The sequence below is a fragment of the Sapajus apella genome, unplaced genomic scaffold (assembly GCF_009761245.1).
Source record: "Sapajus apella isolate SASKATOON/1434 unplaced genomic scaffold, GSC_monkey_1.0 scaffold23, whole genome shotgun sequence".
Taxonomy (NCBI): Eukaryota; Metazoa; Chordata; class Mammalia; order Primates; family Cebidae; genus Sapajus; species Sapajus apella.
In genome coordinates this window covers 33,487,220-33,511,981 of record NW_022436963.1, presented here as the reverse complement: position 1 = coordinate 33,511,981, position 24,762 = coordinate 33,487,220, and the positions used below count along the sequence as shown (strand labels likewise).

Genomic DNA, 24,762 nt, shown 5'->3' with positions numbered 1-24,762 from the left:
ATCTCCTTTGCTGATTAATCCATTGCCACATCAGCCATCTGACTTGCTGGTCATTCTACTTTTCACATTGCTGGCTTCTCTTGTAGAAGGTCCTTCCTTTCCTACCTCCATTACCCTCTACCACCTTCTTCATTATCATACTTCAGAATTTGCATGTACATATCTGTTTACTGAGTACCACGTAACTCTATCCTAGGTGCTGAATTGTGCAAGAATAGGGACCGCATTTGTGTCATCTCCATTATGTACCTACGCATTGACTCTCACAATTATTATAACATGATAGGTATTTAAAAACAAAACAACAAAACCTTGTTGAATGGCTAATCAAATGCAATCCTTACAAAGGATAAAATACAAACCAAACTAATAAAAACAAAATTAATCCCAGCACTTCAAGAAGCTGAGGCAGGGGGATCACAAGGTCAAGAGATTGAAACCCTCCTGGCCAAGATGGTGAAACCCTGTATCTACTAAAAATACAAAAATTAGCTGGACATGGTGGTGTGCACCTGTAATCCCAGCTACCGGGAGGCTGAGGCGGGAGAATCACTTGAACCCAGGAGGGAGAGGTTGCAGTGAGCTGAGATTGCACCACTGCACTCCAGCCTGGAGACAAAGCAAGACTCCATATCAAAATAATAAAAAATAAAATAAAATAAAATAAATCAGTGTTCATGTTGGTTCTTAAAAATAGTGTGCTTAAGAACTCCCACGTAAGATCCGATCTGAAGTTGGTGAATGCTACTTGGGAAATTTTATGGATATTGGACAAATTATATGTGCCAGAAATTTAACAATAGTGTAGGGTTTATGCTGGAAAAGATTAATGAACCTATTTAATCCAATTGATCTTACAATAAGCCCTGAGCACTTCACCTATGTACCATAGTCCTTGACTCTCTACCTTTAGTTTTGGCTGATTTATCTTACAGCACATGGCAGCACCCAATAAAAACACACTTTCAGTGTCACCCAGGTTATACTGCTTTGATTCTGCTTTTGATTACACCCTTGAGTTTACCTTTTACGTTTCTGTTTTGTTTTTATTTTCTCTTTTTACTTGCAAGTTTAGCATGCCTTGGATTCAGAATAATCTTAACTTCTTTTTTGATCTTGTCTGTTTACATTTATATAAGCCATGGATGGTACCTGTTGATTCCAACCATTCCTGAATGCCAGAGCATAATTCTTTTGACCCAATTTTAGTGCCAGTTCACATGTATGGTGCACCTCACGATGCGGACAACTGGATAGGTGCAAGCAGATCTATGCTAAGGCTATGTGCAGATGAAGTAACTGGCCTGTAGTGACTTCACCCCTCCCTATGTGAACAACTGTTTCTTCTTAGAAACCCCAACATAACCTTCCACTTTCCAAGAAATGGATTTGCTTTCTACACCCAAGAAGCCTTGTTATCAATAATTCCAAAGGTGTCTCCTAAGATATAGGATACCTATAATAAAGGGTAATGACATAATTTATTGCTTTACAAAAGACATTAAAGGAATTGTCTAGGATAGAGACTGCGATGGTTAATCTTATGTTCTACTTGACTGGACCATGGACTGCCCTGATAGTTGGTCGAATATTCTGGGTGTGTCTGTGAAGTTTCTGGATTAGATGAACATTTGAATCAGTAGGTGAGTAAAGCAAATTGCTTTCCCACAGGATGGCTGAGTTTTACCCAATTATTTCAAGGCCTGAATAGAACAAAAAGGCTAAGAGAGAAATTTCTGATTGTTTTGAAGCTAGGACACTGGATGATGGATTTGACATAATCTTGTGAAAGGAAGTGGCTGCTTACTTAAGGTCACATTTTACAGAAAGTGGGAGAGATTACAGAAATGCCTAGCACTGCAATTACTTAGATTATCTAATTATAAATATCACATAAAGTGATACACTAAAATGTCTGAAAAAATAATAAAAAATCACTACCACCAAATAAAAAAGGAAAAGGAAGGAAGAAACAGTAGGGAGGCAGAAGAAATAAAAAGTATAATCAAGAGAAGGATCTTGTGAAATTGTTAGGTGGTAACAATTTCACCTAATCCATTTGCTAAGTAATCCTAGTCTCAGATTAAATGAGATAATTCACACAGGTGATGAATATAATGCACAAAATTCAATACACATTTTCCATCATCATCATCACCATCATTATTATTGGACACCAGTTTTTGCTGATGCCCACAACAAATTGCATGCTCTCTTGCATATACATACAAACATTAAACAAGAAACACTTGTTTAACTGACCAAATTAAAAGTCTGTTCATTCGTCTCAACAAGGGAAGAAAGGAAGCAAGCAGAACTCACATTGAGCTGTAGTTCGTCTGTCCACTGCCCAATCAGACGGTAACCAGGGTTGCTGGTGTTTGTGGTCTGGTATTGAAAGATGTCATAACGCCCAGGTGCATCCCCGTTCTTGTTAAACATCACTGGAGTGCCAGCACTACCTAAGGAAGACAGAAAAAATGAAAGATTCTAAAGTTAAACAAGATTCCTTATATCTCTTGTACTATGAGTGACAGGTTGGAGACTTGCTGAGGAGCAAGGTAGTTAGTAGATATCCCCTTTAATAGAGTCCCCCAAATAGCCCCTGAAATTCATAGGCAGATTATCACTATGTCCTGTGGATTTTAATTATAGAAGGTGGAAGACTACTTCCCCTTTTGAATAGTTTCACTGTTTCTCAGTATTTTAAAAAATTTTATGCTAATCATTCCCCCTCCTGACAAATAAAAACTACATGCATTATTTTTAAGAGACAGCCTTAAGTTTTATTATGGTGCTGCTGCTGCTAATTTTAATGATTACTTTAGTTCCATCTAACACTAAATTGTGGTCAGTAAAGAACAATTTCAAAAATAACAAATTAATATTAATAGAAATGAAATTTAGAAAACAAGAAGTAAATAAGAAAAAAATATATTTAAATGTACTTTTCTACTCATTACATTTAAAATACCTTTTCTGGCTATTTCTAATTTACCTAATATGATAAACAGGGTAAAATGTTTAGCACTGTATTTGGCAGGTGTTCAAATAAATATTGGTCTCTTTCTCAATCTCTCATTTGGATCTTCTTAAAATGACTACCTTAAAACACAACCAGTTATTTTCACAGAATTGGACTGTGGAGTTAATTTTAAAGGGCCAATGTATTTACTGAGTGTGTGTGTGTATATATATATACACATATATACACACACACACATATATATATATATATACACACATATATATATATACACACACATATATATATACACACATATATATATACACACACACACACTCCCTCACCCTACACACACACACACACACACACACACACACACTCAGTAAATACATTGGCCCTTTAAAATTAACTCCAAAGTTAATTTATATATAAAATATACATATATATATACACACAAACACACACTCTCTCTATATATATATCTGCCCATATTCAATATATAGTGTATATGGTTGGATGAGTAAAGGACCCTTAATATTAACCACATAAAACAACTGGAGAACTGTACACAAGTAATGCAATACATGAGTTTTGGTTAGTTTCCGCAACAATCACAGAAGAATCACAAAATATCAGTAACTGAGGGCTATTTCTTTCATGATCCTCTGGAATTGGGAAAAAATACCACCGGCCACATGACATATGACTGCTACCTGCCTGTAGCCTAATACTGGACCAATATTCCTACCAGAAAACAATGCTCTATGTCCTGCCATTTACAAATTGAAAAGGTGCTTTGGCCACACACAGGTTCAGCCACTGACTCAAACTAGTGGGACCAAAACAATGTCGCTCTGAGAAGATCAGGTCCACTCCCAACGTGAGCCCCAGCTTGCTATTTGGAAAATAAAGAAAAGAAAAGCTTTTAGTGACAGAGAAATTGAAATTAGATACGAGTTAGGAGAGGGCAACTTTGGTGCCTTGAAAAATCCATCTGTCTGGGTAACTGAAAGCACTGTTATATCTGGTTTTGAGGTATAAGCAAGTAAAGCAATTATAAAAATTAAAATTATAAAAATCATTACTATTAAACACGTATTTCAGCAACATTCTTGTGTTAATTGTTTCTGTGGGGACATTCTCAATATCATGTCTGCTTCCTCAAGGTTTGGCAGCTTTGTTGTTGTTGTTGTCGTTTTTACCTCTTTTTTAAAAAAAAAAATAATAAAAAAAAGCTTTTGGCTTTTAACTTTTTTTTAAAATTATATGGTTCTGGGGTACATGTGCAGATCATGCAGGATTGTTTCATAGGTACACACATGGCAATGTGGTTTCCTGCCTCCATCCTGCCATCACCTATATCTGGCATTTCTCCCCATGTTATCCATCCCCAAACTCCCCACCCCCACCGCTGTCCCTCCCTTGGGCCCCCCACAACAGACCCCAGTGTGTGATGCTCCCCTCCCTGTGTCCATGTGTTCTCATTGTTCAACACCCACCTATGAGTGAGAACATGCAGTGTTTGATTTTCTGTTCCTGTGTCACTTTGTTGAGAATTATGGTTTCTAGATTCATCCATGTCCCTACAAAGGACACAAACTCATCATTCTTTATGGCTGCATAGTATTCCATGGTGTATATGTGCCACATTTTCCTTGTCCAGCCTATCGTTGATGGGCTTGTGGGTTGGTTCCCCATCTTTGCTATTGCAAACAGTGCTGCTATGAACATATGTGTGCATGTGTCTCTATAATAGAATGATTTTTAATCCTTTGGGTATATACTCAGTAGTGGGATTGCTGGGTCAAATGGAATGCCAACAAATATATATGAAAAAATGCTCATCATCACTGATTATTAGAGAAATGCAAATCAAAACCACATTGAGATTCCACCTCACACCAGTTAGAATGGCAATCATTAAAAAACCTGGAGACAACAGATGCTGGAGAGGATGTGGAGAAATAGGAACACTTCTACACTGTTGGTGTGAGTGTAAACTAGTTCAACCATTGTGGAAGACAGTGTGGTGCTTCCTCAAAGACCTAGAAATTTTTTTTACTATTTTAAGAATACTTTTCCCTGTCTGGTTTAGATGCTGTCATAACTTTTATTCACATGAATATTGCCTTGGTATCCATCTCATCCTGTCTCTGTCTTGTCACCCTTGACCTACATATTTGAAGGCAGTCTTCACCCATCTCCTGCTTTTGTGTTCTAGACAAACGAGGCCCTATAATCTGAATCACTTGAGAGCCTTACTCTGCTCCTGGAAGTCCCAAGAATGGGCTTACTGGGTTCCCATGCTTATACTCACACACTCATCAAGTTAATACATCCAACTTTGTCACAGGAAACATACCTAGGTAATGTCCTGATACGGTTTAGCTGTGACCCCACTCAAATTTCATCTTGATTGTAGCTCCCGTAATTCCCATGTATTGTGGGAGGGACACAGTGGGACATAGTTGAACCATGGGAGTGGTTTCTCCATACTGTGCTTGTGATAGTGAATAAGTCTCAACAGATCTGACGGTTTTAAAGGGGGTTTCCCCTTTTGCTTGGCTCTCATTCTCTCTTGCATGCCACCATGTAAGACGTGCCTTTTCTCTTCCACCATGATTGGGAGGCTTCCCTAGCCACATGGAACTGTGAGTCCATTAAACCTCTTTTTTTTTTTTTTTTAAAATAAATTACCCAGTATTGGGCATGCCTTTAATCAGCAGTGTGAAAATGGGTTAACGCATGCCCTGAACACCAATGAATGCTTTGGCACACTGGCTCCTTCTGCCCTCTCTGCTCCCAACCTGCTGGGTAAGTGCTTATACTGAACTGGTATATAATTCAAATTTCTCCAACACTATAAATATATATATTTTTTCCAAACAGCAAGCTGGAGCTCTGGGAGTGAACACTGATCTCCTGTGAGCTACACTGCTTTGTCAATTTGAGTCAATGGCTGAATCTGTGTGTGGCCAAAGCACCATCTCAATTTTTTTTTTCTGTCTTTTACCTAGACACTATCCCCATAGACCACAAAGACACCCACTTTATCATAATAGGGATCTCTTAAGCCCTCTGTATTTAAGAATCAACACAATTCTTTCCAGTATAGGGAGAAAATAATAACAACAAAAACATCAATAACAACAAAAGATTTTTAACATTGGCTTTCTGCTTTCAACAAGCCTTTTGAGTATATAGGAAGAAAAAGTGAAATTGGGATTTCACGTTATTAGCAAAGAAATGAGAATCCTGTCAGTTTGCACAAAGGCATTATTATTCAGATACTCACCTTTTTCTTTCACATTAGATACTAGGATTCATGTTGTGCTTTGCTGTAATTCTACAGCTACTATTCATTAAACAATATGATTTGAGCTTTTCATAGTCTTTGAGAGGAGAGAAGAAGAATATTGGAGGCCTGGGGATCCAGAGGAACTCAAGTGTACCGGCTACCTATTCATCAGAATGGGCCCCATCACCTAATCTTTCTCCCTTTTTGCAATCTTTGTTAGAAGAAATGTTTCTTATCATGCCCTTTCCATTCTCATTAAAGTTCAGGTTTAAAAAAATTAAGGCAGAAGGGCTGAATACTTTATCTAACTGATGACTTGTAATAGCACATTGTGTGGCTTTGACCTTTTTGATGGATTCTCTAATGCAGCTGGCTTATTATTTCCAGTTTTTTAAATCCCCATATCTCCTTTTTAACAGCATCCATGAACTTCTTAAAAGAGAACAAGAAGCATTGTGTTCAATGAACTCTATATTTTAAAAAAGTCCAGAGGACATAAAGAATTCACCAAATGGGAGGTGATTCCCCACAGAGATGTCCATAAGGCATTGAAGCAAAAATGCTGGTACGCTAGGGCAAAAGTAATAGGGCCACCTGACAAGAAGGGTAACAACAGACAGTAAAGGACAACTAACAGAGTGTACTGAAGACTGAAATCTCCCCTATTGGATTAGAGTAACTGAATGACATTTCTTTCCTCCCATACAGAGAAGGAATATGGATTCAGATAGCTGAGATAATGAAACAGTCTTTTGCATCAACGTATTTACCTGACACATTTTCTGTTCTCATTTTATTATGCCATGCACAGATTCCAGGAACGTTGGATTTATTCGGGCTCCTGTTATATCTTTCTGCCCAGGAACCAGCTTGAATATTAGTATTCAAAACAACATTTATTTTGTAATTTGGTCAGAGCTCTGTGGGGACAGCAGCTCTCTGGTCCACTCATGTCAGCTGGGGCTGACAGTTGCTATTGGCTAACAGGTGGGACCTCAGCTGGGGTTGTAGCCAGAACATGTGGCTACATGTGGCCTGTCAGTGTGGCATCTAGGCTTCCTCCCAGCATGGTAGCCATGCCCATATTTCAAATGTTCCAATAAAACCAGACAGAAATATTTTGCCTTAGAAGTCACAGTGCTACTTCCAAATTAGTCACAGCCTCACTCAAAGGGTGGAAAAATAGATCTCACCTCTTGATGAAGCAAAGTTAAACATCATATTGCAAAAAGAGAATCTGATATCTGCCATCTCTACAAAATATAACCTGCTCCAATTTGTTTTCTAGAAACTAGTAAATCGAAGTACAGGCATGCTTCAGATTAAATCCTTCATTCTAGAGCAATTCTTTCAGATTTTATATCCAAGACACCAAATTTATTATATTTACATTTGTAAGTATTGCCATCTGTTTGAATGGGCCAACATAAAGATAACTCAAATGAATTTAGGCTTGGGACTTTGCATTGAGTTGGGATGCAGGAAAAAGTGTCTATGCGTGATAAAGACTAAATTACCAATTTCTTTCCTCAATGCACAAGAGGAGGCTAAGTACTTGGTGAAACTGTAGCAATACCTTTAGGGTACTCTATTATCATTTCTTAAATTGCTACTTTGGTAAATGTGAAGATCAGAGTTATTAAATTGTACTCCACTGTCTGAAACAAACCTCCTATCTATACAGCAAATTTTGTATTAAAGCCATAGTGAAACATAATCTCAAGCTTATTGAGACAAAGAAAAATCAAAATCCTCATAAAACATGGAAAATAAAGGTTAAATTTTGCACAATAGATTGCAAAAAATACTTGAGTTCTAGATCTACCTCTGTCCTTTAGTAGCTAGGTAGTCTTGGACAAATATTTTCTTTTCTTTAGGATTTGATTGTTTAACCAAAAATCAGAAAATTGAATGAGTAAAACATGCCAAGTTTTTTCCCCTTTAATAACTGCTCACTTAAAGTGACATGGGACTCACTAATTAAATTTAGCACAGCTTCTTTGCTTTACAAAATTTTTGCGCCCTATCATCCATGAATATGACAGTGTCCTGGGAGCCAGAAGTCTCTTAGCTGTCATATGGAAGAAAGAGATAGCCTCAGAGAAAGAAGATTATGTTGACCATGGAGTATGATTATAATGATGACCAAAAAAGGGAGAAAAAATTAGACCTTCCTGTAATTCCCATGTAACCTCAGATCTAAGAGGAGGCAGCAGGAATGATGATGCCATAAGCCTTTCCTCTCAACAACTCAAAGAATAACATTTAAGGAAGCAGATTGTCCTGTGGCCCAAGTATAACATCATCACTCTCTAGCTGTATGGATTTTAACTTTGCAATACTTAAGTTCCCTATGAATCAGTTTCCTTATCTGTAAAAAAAAAAAAAAAAAAAGGAAAAATAATAATAGTATCCTAAATCATCCGGATGTTTTAAAGATAAAATAAGCCAATGCATAAAATGTTTAGCAGTTCTTTTTAGCAGTTTCTAGCACACAATAACTACTTAATAAATATAAGCCCTATATATAGCTCAGCTATTCTGGCTCGTCAATAGTCAAGTCTATCTTGACAAAATGGGTCTATAATCATTCTCTAAAAGAAGAATCAGGGAAAACCAGCAAGAAAATTCACCAAATAAATTTTATTTTATTTTTGTCACTAGTACAAGAATGGTCACAGATATCCATGAACCAGAATAAAAAGTGCACAAACTGACCTCAGCATATAAAATCTGATGCTTGAAAAAAAATAAAATTTATATTTGTTTGATTCTGGGAAAATTGGCTATACAAATATTAGGAGATTCTGTAACATGAAGAAAAAAACACAGAATGTAACTTGTAATTGACCTTCTTTCTCTCCATCTAAACTAGGAAACTATTGGTTTCCATATTCAATGTGGTTCCTCTTTATTCAGATACTAGATAACTTATGAAAGATTGATACCCTGTTGTGGGTTTTAGAAGAGTTGTTATTAAAAGGAAAAAGTAAAGAGTTTTTTAAAACAGAAATATACACTGTTCACAATAGCAAAGACTTGGAACCAACCCAAATGCCCATCACTGATGGACTGGATAAAGAAAATGTAGCACATATAAACTATGGAATACTATGCAGCCATAAAAAAGGATGAGTTCATGTCCTTTGCAGGGACATGAAACTAGAAACCATCATTCTCAGCAAACTGACATAAGAACAGAAACCAAACATGGCATGTTCTCACTCATAATTGGGTGTCGAACATTGAGACCATATGGACAAAAGGAAGGAAATATCACACACCGGGGCCTGTTGGGGGCTAGGGGAGGGTTAGCAGGGGGTGGAGAGATTAGGGAGGGATAGCATTAGGAGAAATACCTAATGTAGATGATGGGATGATGGATACAGCAAACCAACATGGCACATGTATACCTATGTAACAAATGTGCACATTCTGCCCATGTACCCCAGAACTTAAAGTATAATAAATTAAAAAAAAGAATATCTTTCAAAAAACAAAATAAAACAAGCAAATAAACAAAAAACATAATATAACTCTCTAAGCCAGGAAATTAACACTAATAGAATGCTATTAAAACTAATCTGCAAATGTCATTAAAATTCCTCCACCTTCCCATTAGTGTTTTTTCTAGCATATGATTAATCAATTTTTCCACATTATGTTTGATAGTAACACCTCCTTGGACTCTGTGAGTTGGAAACAGTTCCTTTATCTATTATTCTCATGATCTGGACTCTTCTGAAAAGCACCTGCCAGTGATTTTATAAAACATCTTTTAATTTGGATTTGTTTGATATTTCCTTAGACTTAGATTGAAGGTATATTTTTTGGCAGTAAAACCTCAGAAGTGATGCTGTAATTGTGCCAGTGTATCATATCAAAAGGCACACAATGTTCATAAGTCTCACTAGTGATGATGTCCACCTTGATCACCTGTTTCACATGCTATCTCCCAGTTTCCTCCACCACACAGCTACTATTTTCTTTTGGTTATTAATATGTATCTTGGTGGAAGGTACATTGAGACTATGCAAATATCTTGTTTCTCATCATACTGTAAACCAATACTTTTAGCATCCCATGATTTTTCCCTGAAAATAATTGCTACTTATGTCTTTACAAAAGGGTGACTTTGTATTTCCATCTTAACTTTATTCTATCATGCTACCTATTCACTTGCATTTGCTTAATTAGGTCAACTGTTTGTTTATAAATTTTTATCAGTATGGACTCATGGATATTTATTTTATTCTATGAGTTATAATCCACTAGGGTCCCAGAGTTGGCCAATGGAATATCTTCCAATTTCGTTTCTGTGCCCTTTCAACATGACCCCTTTAGTTTCTAAGAACTTTCTTATATTCTGGCATAGCATATCTCAAGCTTATCTTGGGCTTTCCCTGCCCCAGCCCTGGTTCCAACCAGTTTTTAAGGGCTCTTTTATCTTTTTTAATTTAACAATGGTATTTATAAATAAGATCTGTGTGCTAGATGTGCTCATTTTTTCCAGTGTACCATTGCTCTCAGGCCCTCTCAGAGGACAAAGTCAGGTAGAATTGGCATATATAACACACATAAAAAAATTTGCTTCTATTTTCTATATTCCCATTGCATGTATATTAAAGACCATACATATTCTAATCCAACACAACAGGGTTGATTCTATATTTCCCTCATTCTTTATTAGGGATTTCTATCTTGGATAATAAAAAACCTGGCTTTCACTATCCAAAACATAAAATTTTCTCAGTCCTACTATATACCTAAATCAGCTTCAGAAATGTGAAAAAAAAACACAAATTTACTAGATATTGTCCAATATATGTGTCCAGTTATTTTTGTTTTTAGCCTTTTATAGTCAAATACTATTTTCCAACTTGCATTCATTATTTCTGCCTCATCCTCCTTCACTTATGTAATTTATTTATAATATAATTAAGATTATGTGTTACTGTCTGTGTTGAATGTTGCATTGCTCATATATTCAAGTTTACTTATTTAGTTCTTGGCATGGTGAAACATTAAGATATTGTAAGAGTCAGCCAGGAGCGTTAGCTCATGCTTGTAATCCCAGCACTTTGGGAGGCCAAGGCAGGTGGATCATGAGGTTAGGAGATCAAAACCATTCTGGCCAACATAGTGAAACCCCATCTCTACTAAAAATATGAAAATTAGCTGGGCAGGCATGCTGATGTGTGCCTGTAGTCCCAGCTACTTGGGAGGCTGAGGCAGGAGAATCACTCTAACCCAGAAGGCAGAGGTTACAGTGAACCAAGATGGCGTAACTGCACTCCAGCCTGGCAATGGAATGAGACTCCATCTCACACACACACACACAAAATATCCTGTAAGAGTCAAGACTATTGAAACAGATATTATCAGAGTGTGCTTTCTCCTATGTCTTTTATCTCACTGGCCCATTTTTTCACCTATCTCTACCCACCTCTTTTAGGTAACCTATCAATTTATAGAGGAGTTTTGTACTTTGAGAAATAAGTTTAGAACTTGAAGTATGGTTGATGTGTCAAATTACAAACATTACTTCAAGTAACTTGAGTATTGTAATGCTAGTTTATAAATATGTGTGTGTGTATGCATGGATGTGTATCATCTTTGGTTCTTGGGTCATAATGTTGAGGTGTTTTATGCCTCAGAAACATTTTCTCTTTCTGAACTTCCCCTGCCCTCCTTTTGCCAGCCCAAGGCAGGACTCTAATCTTCCTCCACCTTTTTGTTAATAGGCCATAAGACCCTCATTTGAGAAGAGTCCTGCCCCATATCCTGGAGGAAGAAATACTGAACAGGTAGAAGAAGAAGGATCTGGACAGACAGGCCTCACTGGATAACCCCACTTAGCCTCTTGGTATTAGATTATACCCTTTGTGTCCAATCACATTTCTTCATGGCTGTTAATCATGCCTATTCAATGAAATCTTCATAAAAGGCCCAAGAAGAAAAGGTTCAGAGAGCTGAACACGTGGAGGCTGACAAGAAGGTGAGCAAGAAGTCATCTGTATGCAGGGGAGGCCAGTATACCCCAACTCCAGGGGGGCAGAATCTCCTGCTCTCAGGACCCTTCCAGACCATACTCTATAAATCTCTTCATCTGGAGGTTTATTTGTACCCTTTAAAATATCCTTTGTAGTAAATTTAAGTAAGTGTTTTACTGAGTTCTGTGAGTTGCTCTAGCAGAATAATCAAACCTGAGGTGGGGATCGTGAAAACTCCAGTTTATAGCTGGCCTATCAGAAGCACAGACCAAGCAATCTAGGGTTTGCCACTGTGATTGGAAGTGGCAAGGGGAGGAGTCTTGGGAACTAAGTCTCCAGCTTGTGGGGTTTGACAGTATGCCAGTTAGATCGTGTAGGAACTGAATTAGAGGACACTCAACTTATGCCCACTGCAGAATTTACTGCTACCTAGGTGTGTGGGGGACACCCCTCCCCTGACATTTGGTCACAGAAGCCTTCTGTGTGAATTGTTATTGTGATATGAGAGCAGAGAAAAAATGGCTTGAGTTTTTTCATATTCAGAGGTACTTACAGAAATTGCTCCTTTCCTTCACCTTCCATCCCATACCTACTTAAATTCACCAAAGAACAATTTGGCTTTGTGCAAAAATAATAATAATATCTATCAAGACAACGAGATCAAACCATAATCCCCAAATATATCTTAATTATTTCATTCATTTGCTCAATCAGAGATTGATTCAATCATTTAAAGTTCTACAATCAAGCAAGTTTTGACACATATTTTAAAGTAAACAATAGTAGAAATTTAACACTTATGAAACAGAATGCCAAACACTTAGGATTCCAAAAAGGTTGGATTTTTGGAGACTCACCATTGAAGTTAACATTGCGGATGTACTTCAGCAACTTCTTGCCTCCAGCTTGCTCCATCTCTGGGCAGACACCCCGGTAGTCAGCACAGAGATCCTTGTTCATGTGATGAAGGGCATGAGCCATAGCATAGACTGCATCAATCACGAACTGGACTTTACCCTCCTGCTCATAGTTAGAATCTTTTCCAATTCTCTCCTGTCCTGCACATTAAAACAAGAAACACACACGCACATACACACACACAAAAAAAAAAATTGGCACTGAGTAGAATGTCTAAAAGTAAATTTTCAGTTATGCTTAAAGAAAACACTGTTTTGATAAGTACACTAATTCAAGCCACATTTGCCTACCATGTGATAGCCAGTTGGCATCCATATCTAGCTACCATGTTAGGTTTCTCTAATAGTTTGAAGCATTTTACTTTGTGATACCTTACTTGCTATTCAAAATATAATGGTCCCTTAGAATAAAAGGATCTTTGAGATCAGAAGCTGGGTTGCCGTATTCAAATCTGAAAAGCTTACTTACTCTAGAAAAGCCAAATAGATAATGACAGAAAACAAAGTAAACTCCACACCTGAATTCATTACCTTCTATACACCTATTGTACTGTCTGTGTCACCTGTCTCAATTGTGAAGATGCAGATACTCAGGCTAGAAACACTGATGTTAGTTTTCTTTCTCTCCTCTTTCACAATCCCTGCTCCTCCATAGGTAAATCTAGCAAATTCTATCAGTTCTACCTGTGAAGTACTAAACAGTTTCAAACACTCCACCAATGGCCTATTTATGCCTCCCACCATTTTCCATCAGGTGCAGTTCTCAATGTCTCCTTTCATCTATTCATTCCTCCATGTTTACCTTTGCAAACTCTAGAGCTAATCACCCCATTCCCATACTAAGAATCACTCAAAGGCTCTCCACTTCCTACAGATTAAATCTGGATCCCTTTTACTGGTAACAGTGGGTATTTATCATTTTGCTCCCATCCGCCTAATAATGACAAGAACTGATACTATCTAAGTGCCCACAAGGCATTCATGGAAAGCTGTGGATGCAAGATTTTTATGTCATTATCACTTTGAGGTACTTTTTTTAAAATCCTTACAATACTGATGGGAAAGCAGAGACTTACAGAGATCGAATCACCTTCCAAAGATCATTTACAGGTAAAACAATGATGATGGCCTAGGATTGTCAGATCTGAAAGCCCATAGTCTTCTCATTTCCTGGGCCCTGCCTACCTTCTCACATTTATTTTCCTTTATTCTGTCATATAGTTGGGACTATTGTTGCTGTTAAACTAACTTTGCTCATGCTGTTTACTTTGCCAGGGAGATCCTTCTCTTTGCTTCCACCATCATACTTAATTTCCAATGATTTGTCACACTGAGGCCCATAATTGCAATTCAACATTCCCATAAAACATTTCAAACCTTGCTTATAGCATTGTCAATAGAAACATATTTTAATGCTCTACCAAGTGTCCAAGACATCTTTGTTGTTTTTACCCTTGTATACCCAGCACTGAACACAGCATTTAGCCTCTAGGTGGTATTAAATAACGCTTGTTGGATTAAATTATGCATTCATTAAGCACATGACTCTAGCGGCTCTCTCTAGACCTCTTGTCCCTCTATGAAGAATAATTATTCACGAATTGCATTTCACTTTCACAGCAATATTTTGCATGTTGTTTTCTATGGCACACTTGCGTAGTAAAGAAACAAGGAGTTCTACAACCTCAACCCCTTTTCCTGCAAAATACACAAAGGTTTCCCAGTAGCCACTGTGCTAAAAAGTTTTTGGTTTCTTCACAGAGAGACTTTTCCAGAGCATTTAACATTATAACGTAAAATACAGTTTCCAAGAGGAAAATTCAGAATTTTCCAAATTTACTCAAATTTGTATTTTTCCATTTCAGAGCACACATTAGTATCTCATCTGCCAGAGACTTTCTGCGTTTTATATGTATTTCATTGAAATACCAAATTAGTTTTGTGCTCACTGTGTGTCACTGGATCTAGGGGTTTTCAGTGTATATAGTGTAGGATTTTTTTAAAATATAAAATTTATTATGAATCTATGCAGCTACTTCTCATTCAAATTCAGGACTACAGAGTTTTTGCTTAACCTTGACACTCTTAAATCTCTACTTCTTTTCTCTCATGAGGAAAAACCTTGGTTCTTAATGATATTGTTATGATTATTCATTTGCTTTATCCCATAACATACAGATAATATACAGATAACATTCTTAGAAGAACAATCATGTCTAACAAATAGCCTAAAAGTGTAGAACAGCCCTGTGCATATGTATGTATGTGTTTTTCAATTTTTCCCTGAATATTTTGGGGAAGAATTTTGAGAAGTGGGGAAGCTTTGTCCAAGGGTAAATTCATGCGTATTTGTTATGTATATTGACAAATTTGACTCTAAAAGAGTTGCGTCGTTTTACTGTCCTACCAGCAATAGATGAGAATGTTTGCTTCCCTGAAACCTTAGCAACAGAGTATGCTGTCAAACTTTAATTTGTGTCAATCAGGTATGTGAGAAATGCTACCCCAGTGTATTTTTTTTTTTCTGACAACCTTCCAGAAGTTTTACTTTTTATTGAACTTTAAGTTCTGGGGTACCTGTGCAGATCCTGCAGGATTGTTTCCTAGGTACATATATGTCATGGTGGTTTGCTGTCTTCATCCCCCTGTTACTACATCAGGCATTTCTACCAGTATTATCCCTCCCCAACCTCCCTGCCCCTCACTGTCCCTCCCCTAAACCCCCACCCCCAAAAGACCTGAGTTGTGATGTTCTTCTTCCCATGTCCATGTGTTCTCATTGTTCAATACCCACCTATGAGTGAGAACATGCAGTGGTTGATTTTCTGTTCTGGTGTCAGTTTGCCGAGAATGATGGTTTCCAGATTCATCCACGTCCCTACAAAGGACATGAACTCATCGATTTTTATGGTTGCATAGCATTCTATGGTGTATATGTGCCACATTTTCTTTGTCCAGTCTATCACTGGTGGGCATTTGGGTTGGTTCAAGGTCTTTGTTATTGTAAACAGTGCTGTAATGAACATACATGTGCATGTGCCTTTATAATAGAATGATTTATACTCCTCTGGGTAGATGCCCAGTAATGGGATTGCTGGGTCAAACGGAATTTCTAGTTCTAGATCTTTGAAGAATTGCTACACTGTCTTCCACAATGGTTGAACTAATTTACACTACCACCAATGTGTAAAAGTGTTCCTATTTCTCTACATCCTCACCAGCATCTGTTGCCTCCAGATTTTTTAATGATCACCATTATAACTGGCCTGAAATGTGGTTTTGATTTGCATTTCTCTAATGACCAGTGTTGAGCTTTTTTCATATGCTTGTTAGCATCACAAATGTCTTCTTTTGAAAAGTGTCTGTTCATATCCTTTGCCTACTTTTGAATGTGTTTGTTTTTTTTTTTTTTCTTGTAAATCTGCTTTAGTTCTTTGCAGATTCTGGATATTAGCCCTTTGTCAGATGGGTTGATTGCAAATATTTTTTCCCATTCTGTTGGTTGCCATTTCACTCTAATGATTGCTTCTTTTGCTGTGCAGAAGCTCAAGCTTAAGTAGATCCCACTTGTCTATTTTGGTTTTGTTGCCATTGCTTTTGGTGTTTTAGTCATTAAGTCCTTGCCTATGCCTATGTCCTGAATGGTTTTGCCTAGGTTTTCTTCTAGGGTTTTTATACTATTAGGTTTTATGTTTAAATCTTTAATGCATCTTGAGTTAATTTTAGTGTAAGGTGTTAGGAAGTGGTCCAGTTTCAGCTTTCTGCACATGGCTAGCCAGTTTTCCTAACACCATTTATTTAACAGGGAATCCTTTCCCCATTCCTTGTTTTTTTCAGGTTTGTCAAAGATAAGATGGTTGTGGATGTGTGGTGTTGCTTCCAAGGCCTCTGTTCTGTTCCACTGGTCTATATGTCTATTTTGGTACCAGTACCATGCTGTTTTGACTACTGTAGACTTGTAGTATAATTGGAAGTCAGGTAGCATAATGCCTCCACTTTTGTTCTTTTTACCTAGGATTGTCTTGGTTATGCTAGCTCTCTGTTGGTTCCACATGATGTTTAAAGCGGTTTTTATCCTAAAAACCCTCAATAAACTAGGTATCAATGGTACATATCTCAAAATAATAAAAGCTATTTACAACAATCCCACAGCCAGTATCATACCGAACTGGCAAAAACTGGAAGGATTCCCTTTGAAAACTGGCACTAGACAAGGATGCCTTCTCTTACCACTCCTATTCAGTATAGTACTGGAAGTTCTAACCAGAGCAATCAGGCAAGGAAAAGAAATAAAAGATATTCAATTAGGAAAAGAAGAAGTCAAATTGTCTCTATTTTTGTAGATGAAATGATTGTATATTTAGAAGGCCCCATCGTCTCAGCCCCAAATCTCCTTAAGATGATAAGCAATGTCAGCAAAGTCTCAGGACACAAAATCAAGGTTCAGAAATCACAAGCATTCCTATACACCAATAACAGACAAACAGAGAGCCAAATCATGAGCAAACTCCCAGTGTATTTTTATTTGCATTTTTCTTGTTATAAAGAAAATTGAGCTTCTTTCATAAGGAAAGATGCGCCTTTTTTTTTTTTTCCAAACTGTTTATAATCTAGCCAATCCTGAAAAAAATTGTTGGCCATTTTATTCTGTATTTAATATTAATTAGATATATTAACTCTTTGAGATTAAGTTGCAAATATTTTCCCAGCATGTCATTATTCTTTTACTTCCTTTTGGTATCTTTTTCCAAATAAAAGTTTATTCATTTTTTTCTAGTAAAATCAATTGATTTAGTTTTCTCTTAATACATCTGGATTCCGAATCACGGTTAGAAAAAATGAGCCCACTTCCAAAGTACAGAAGTTTTCATCCATGTTTTCTCCTAGTACTCACATAATGTTATTATTTTAGGTTAAATATTTGACCAACTTGGAATATATTTTGTTATGCAATTTGAGAAATGAATCAAATTTTTTTTCTTTTACCATATAGCTATGCAGTTACTATAATATATGACACCTCACCTTCTCTGGTTGATCTGAGGTTCAGTCTTTACTATATGTTAAATTTCCATTTGTGACTGGGTCCATTTCTGGATTTAAAAAATCTGTTTTGTGGTTTACTTTCTCTATCCATGCACCAAACCAGAGTTTCAATTATAAAGGCTTTGTAACATATTTTAATAACTGATACAGCAAGCCCCTCTGTGCCAGAATTATTGATTTTTAAAGACTTTCTTGAACAATTTATTTCCTTAAATGAAATTTCTTAACCATCATCTTCAGAAAGAAAGTATAGCAACTTGGTGGTCCATTTATTGGGTTTTTGTTGCATTTAAAAATAAACTCGCCTAGAACAGAAATCTTGCGGAGGTTGAATCTTTCTGTGTCTTCATTTGCTCAAATCTAGTTTTACTTCCCTCAATAGTGTTTATAATTTTTCTCATATAGGATTTGAATGTTTCTTGCAAAGTTAGCCAAGATGTTTTATTTACTTTTGCTATTATAAATATGGTGTTATTTTTCATGAATCGTTTTACTGGTATTTCATCGTATATATAAAAGCTATTCTTTGTTATGTTGTGGCTGTTTTACTGTTTCCAACTATTATAAAAAATTTCAAACATAGAACAAGGTTAAAAGAACTTTAGATTGAATCCACCAACTAAATTCTAACATTACCATTTTACTATACTTATTTGATAAGGCTATACATTTTTAATATTAATTTTATAACCTGCTACTTTACAAATTTCTCTTATTTTCTACTGAACTTAGAAAGGGTAATCTCGGAGGCATTTTGATTATTATAAAATATATACTATGAAATAGGTTCAGAGTAATAATTGAGGAGAGCCATTTCTAAACCACACTAATAAGGACAGTCATCCTGGAAAGACTATCTTGAAAAATAATTGCATTATTTTAAATGATGAAATATTTTATTATCTGTGAAACACTGCAGGCTTTATCCCTTTCTCAGTCTCCAGGTTTGTTAACACATTAAAGGCTCTGAGAAGATTTTGCATTAAATTTGTCTTTGGAGCTAATAGGACTTGAAAACATAGCCTTATATAAAGAAAATCAGAAGTGACAAATTTATGTTTTATAAAAAGGACTCAAGCTTTATTTTCCCTTTTGTGGCAGTCACAATTCTTTGCCAACCTCAGAGTATTTGGCTACACATATACCACCCCTACCTCTCTTCTCCCAACTGAAATCTAATTCTGTTCAGCTATTGGAGGCCACTAGTGAGAGTGAGGATTTCTGGACTTTTCACTGAGTCGATCCTGATTTGCCTAAGCCAATCCAATCTTCTCTGCAAAGACTGGTTTAGGAACATGAGATAGGATGCAATTCTAGCCAATGAGATATAAGGAAATAATTTGCTGGGAAACTTCTGAAAAAGTTTGTTCTTTTTTTTTTTTTTTTTTTTTAAAGACGGTGTTTCACCATTTTGGTCAGGCTGGTCTTGAACTCTCGACCTCAGGTGATCCGCCTGCCTTGGCCTCCAAAGTGCTTGGATTACAGGCGTGAGCCACCGCGCCCAGCCAAGAAAGTTTATTCTTACAAAGAGACTAGTTAATTGTATGAAAACTCCCCTACTCCACACCCTCCCCATATACCCTGCAACTACTCTAGTCATTTTGTCGTCCTGAGGAGACCACAGCATACTGATGACAACAGGATAAATACATGATAAGGAAGTGAAAGCGCAACTGAGCTGTGAGTTAACCAAGCCTGAAATCACTCTCCACACGGTTTTCCAAATAATATATGAAATGGTTCAGGCACTTACTAAAACTTGATTGTCAACATTTTCCAGGTTTATTTAACTACTACATTTCTTATTCATATACCTATTTAGAAAATTCTAAGGAACTAGCATTAAATGCACACACTGAAATACGGTGTTAAGAAGTATTTTCAACAACACAGCTTGAAGTGGACCAAAGAAAATGCAACTTTTTAAAATTAATTCTCCATTAACAGCACATTCGTCTGCTCTGATTTAGTGAGACATTATTATATTCTTTATTTGGAGGAAGTTCATCCTTTTCATCACGTGTTCTAGGAAAGCCTCTGTGGTTTAGATAAAACGAGAACTCTGAAGCATTATCTTTTACCTCTCTAGCATGTAAAGAAGCTTACCTTTTCAAGTCTCTTGATTTTTCTTCTCCATTATTAAAGAGTCTCGTATTTATCTTTAAAAGGCACACTCTTTTAACCTTTCGTTGAATAGATTGTCAATTGCATTACACAAGAATAATCCATAAATTCTTTTTTCACTCTCAGAAATTCTAATGTTCATGCTATGGGGAAGATCTTCTCTTTGAAAAACCTGTTTAATTTGCCCGTTTCAACATTCTGCTTCCTCAGAATATATGCCTTAGCTAAAATGTATCAGCAACTTTTTAGGACAAAAGATATATAGAAAGTGAAAGATATAATGGATTTGAAATTGTTAATATCTAAAAAAAATCCTAGCTGGGCATGATTGCTCACATTGATAATCTCAGCACTTGGGGAGGCTGAGTGGGTAGATCACCTGAGGTCAGGAATTCGAGACCAGCCTGGCCAACATGGTGAAACCCCATCTGTACTAAAAATACAAAAATTAGCTGGGTGTGGTAGCACACACCTGTAATCCCAGCTACTTGAGAGGTTGAGACAGGAGAATCACTTGAACCCAGGAGGTGGAGGTTGCAGTGAGTCAAGATAATATCACTGCACTTCAGCCTGGGCTACAGAGTGAGACTCTGTCTCAAAAAAAAAAAAATTATCATGTTTCAACAGGAAAACCAAAAGAAAGAGATGGAGTTATGGTTAGGTCAGAAAACAAATAAAAGATGTTTAGTAACGTAGACTGAAACACACAGATGCTAGAAAGGTTCAGCAGACTTGATGAACTGACCTAAGGCTTCTCATGTGTTTTTAAATGAGTGAATAATTGAAATTTTTAAATCAAATATCAATTGAAGTGATTTGCTTTGGAAAGTCTGATCTGAAGCTGTGTACGCTTGTACTGGCAGTGCTTTTAGACTTTGCATTACACAAATTTATTTCACTGAATGTAATGCCTCAAACTTAAACATTTCTTAGGATTGAAGTCCTGAGTCGTAACAATGTATAATTAACTTAAATATTAATGTTTCGATCTATTATAAATGATAAAGGCCTTAATAAATAGTAAATGAGTATATTACAAGAGCTTTGAAAAGAGAGTCAGGCATATTTTATTTGTGACAAAGCTGCTATATCTTGGGTGAATGGCACACAGGGACAACAGGGTGGGTATCCTAGAGTGTTAGAGAATGTTGCTGGGCTCTGAAAGTGCTGTAGTAAACCACCAAGCCTTATTGCAAAGCTGTTACAGCTTTGCAATGTTTATAGATAAATTTAACAATAAATAAATAACTCTGTCTACTGGGGATTGTTCCCCCTCAAGGATATGCGTTTCTCTTTATAAAATAAATACTAATGGGAAACTGAGATTCTGTGTTATATTGAAGTTTACTTTGGTGCCATCCTTTATAGTGTCCACGTTTAGAAAATCCCAGAGTAAAATCCTATGGCCTTGCGAGAATTATCAGTAGAAGCAAAGTCAGAAGGTCTGGAATGAACCAAACTGTCTGCAGTATTGCTGTGCCTCTATTTGCAGGTGAAGATAAGTGAGAATTGAATGGGATGAGTGACTCCTGAAAAGAATGCTGGGGCTCGCAGTAGGTCACAGTACCACTGGCAGCATGTGTTAATTGCAAACTTTCTGTGTGCCAGGCCCTGTGGAAGCACTTTTTCTGGTTTGATTTTTAACCCCGACAGCACCCTTCTGGAGTAAGTCCTATTAATATTATTTTCTCCATTTGTCTCTCATTTCTCGTCTCTTTATTACTTCACTGCACATTATAAAAAATGAGCCAAATGGTTTCTTCCCTGTCCACACAGGGAAAAGTGATAAACTTGCACTCCCTCCATCCCCATCTCCCTTTAATTCTTTTCATTTTCAATATCAGTTTAGAGACATAAGTAATCTAAAAGTTCATGCTGGCCATGATGTATATTTATGACAAAATTTGAGAAACATATCAAATAAATGTGGGATGTGGAACATATTTAGATCCCAATACGAAAAAAAGAAATTTTATAGGGGCTTCTGCCAAGATGGCCAAATAGAAGCAGCTCTTGAGTGCTGTTCCCAGTGAGAGTGATGCAGAAGTTGAGTGATCTCCACATTTCCAACAAGGTACCAGGTTCATCTTAATCCAACTGGTTAGACAGCCGGTGTAGCCCAAGGAGGGCAAACTGAAGAAGGCAACATACCTGTTGCCACCCTTAGGAAGTACAAGGGGCCAGAGAACTCCCTCTCCTGGCCAAGGGAAGCCATTAGGGACTTTTCTGGACATTCTGGCACTCTGGTTCAGATACTGTGCTTTTCCCAAGGTCTTTACAACCTGCAGACCAGGAGGTTCTCGCAGGCACCTACAATGCCAGCACACCAGGTTTCCGGCACGAAACTGGGCAGCCCTTACACGCACCCGTTTTAGCCAGTGCCTGGAATTCAAGCAAGACAGAACCACTCATTCCCTCTCAAAAAAAGGGGGCTGAAGGGAGGGAGCCAAGTGATCTGGCTCAGGGGGTCCCACACCCACAAACTAGCAAGCTGAGATCCACTGGCTTGAAATTCTTGCAGCCAGCACAGCAGTCTGAGCTTGACCTGGGATTGTCGACTCTGTGGGGGGAGAGGTGTCGGCCATTACTGAGATGGTTCTAACCTTGCCTGTGTAAACAAAATTGCATGAAAGTTTACAAAGCAGCTGGGTGGAGCCCACAGCAGCTCAGCAAGGCCTCTGAAGGCAGACTGTGACTAGACTCCCTTCTTGCTGGACAGGGCATCTCTGAAAAGAGGCAGCAGCCCTTCAGGGACTTATAAATAAAGCCCTACCTCCCCTAGACAGAAGACCTGGGAAAAGTGGCGGTTGGTCCACTTCAGCAGACTTAAACATCCCTGCCCAGTAGCTCTGAAGGGAGCAATGGAGCACCCAGCACAGCACTTGAGCTCTGATAAGGGACAAACTGCCTCCTCAAGTGGCTCCCTGATCCCAGTATATCCTAAGAGACACCACATACAGGAGAGCTCTGGCTAGTATGTGGCAGGTACCCTTCTGGGACAAAACTACCAGAGAAAGGAAAAGGCAGCAATCTTAGCTGTCCTGCAGCCCCCACGGATGATTCCCAGGCAAGCAGGGTCTGACTGGACTTCCAGCAGTCCTGTAGCAGAGGGGCCTGTTAGAAGTAAAACAAAAATACAGAAAGAAATAGCTTCAACATCAACAAAAAGAACATCCACACACACACCACACCTGACAGTCTCCAGCTTCAAAGACCAAAGGTAGATAAATCCATGAAGATGGGAAGAAACCAGTGCAGAAAGGCTGAAATCGCCAAAAACCAGAATGCCTCTTCTCCAAGGGGTCGCAACTCCTCATCAGCAAGGGAACAAAATTGGATGGACAATGAGTTTGATGAATTAACAGAAGGCTTCAGAAGCTAGGTAGATAATAACAAACTTCTCTGAGCTAAAGGAACATGCTATAATCCAAAGCAAAGAAATTAAGAACCTTGAAAAGAGGTTAAATGGAATGCTAACTATAATAAACAGCTAAGAGAAGAACATAAATGAGTTGATGGAGTTGAAAAAACACAGCAGGAGAACTTTGCAAAGCATACACAAGTTACAATAGCTGAATCAATCAAGCGGAACAAAGAATATCAAAGACTGAAGATCAACTCAATGAAATAAAATGAGAAGGCAAGATTAGAGAGAAAAGAATGAAAAAAATAATCAACAAAGCCTCCAAGAAATATGGGATTATGTGAAAAGACCAAATCGACGTTTGATCAGTGTACCTGAATTTGACGGGGAGAATGAAACCAAACTGGAAAACACTCTTCAGGATATTATCCAGGAGAACTTTCCCAACTTATCAAGGCAGGCCAAAATTCAGATTCAGGAAATATATAGGACATCACAAAGTTACTCCTCAAGAAGAGCAACCCCAAGGCATATAATTGTCAAGATTCACCAGGGTTGAAATGAAAGAAAAAATGCTAAAGGCAGCCAGAGAGAAAGGTCGGGTTACCCACAAAGGGAAGCCCATCAGACCCACAGTGGGTCTCTCAGCAGAAACCCACAAGCCAGAAGAGAGTGGGAACCAATATTCAACATCCTTAAAGAAAAGAATTTTCAACCCAGAATTTCATATCCAGCCAAACTGAGCTTCATAAGTGAAAGAGAAATAAAATCCTTTACAGACAAGCAATTGCTGAGAGATTTCATCACCACCAGGCCTGCCTTACAAGAAAGAGCTCCTGAAGGAAGCACTAAACATGAAAAGGATCAACCAGTATCAACCACTGCAAAAACATACAAAATTGTAAAGACCATCAACACGATGAAGAAACTGCATCAACTAATGGGCATAACCAGCAGCTGGCATCAAAATGGCAGGATCAAATTCACACATGACAATATTAACCTTAAATGTAAATGGGCTAAAAGCCCCAATCAAAAGACAGAGACTGGCA

The 24,762-nt window shown here is 37.5% G+C and overlaps 1 protein-coding gene across 4 annotated transcripts in view; it reads right to left on the bottom strand.

Annotated features, from left to right (window-relative positions):
- GRM7 (glutamate metabotropic receptor 7) overlaps positions 1-24,762 on the bottom strand; it is an 878,927-nt gene that overhangs the window by 290,206 nt on the left and 563,959 nt on the right. For 3 of the 4 annotated variants that reach the window (XM_032289679.1, XM_032289680.1, XM_032289682.1), the window contains exons 6-7: positions 13,117-13,317; positions 2,323-2,462 (exon numbers count right to left, since the gene is read on the bottom strand). In XM_032289679.1, coding sequence (XP_032145570.1) covers positions 2,323-2,462; positions 13,117-13,317 — 341 coding nt within the window. The remainder of the gene's footprint in view (positions 1-2,322; positions 2,463-13,116; positions 13,318-24,762) is intronic. The other variant, XM_032289681.1, reaches the window with a different exon arrangement.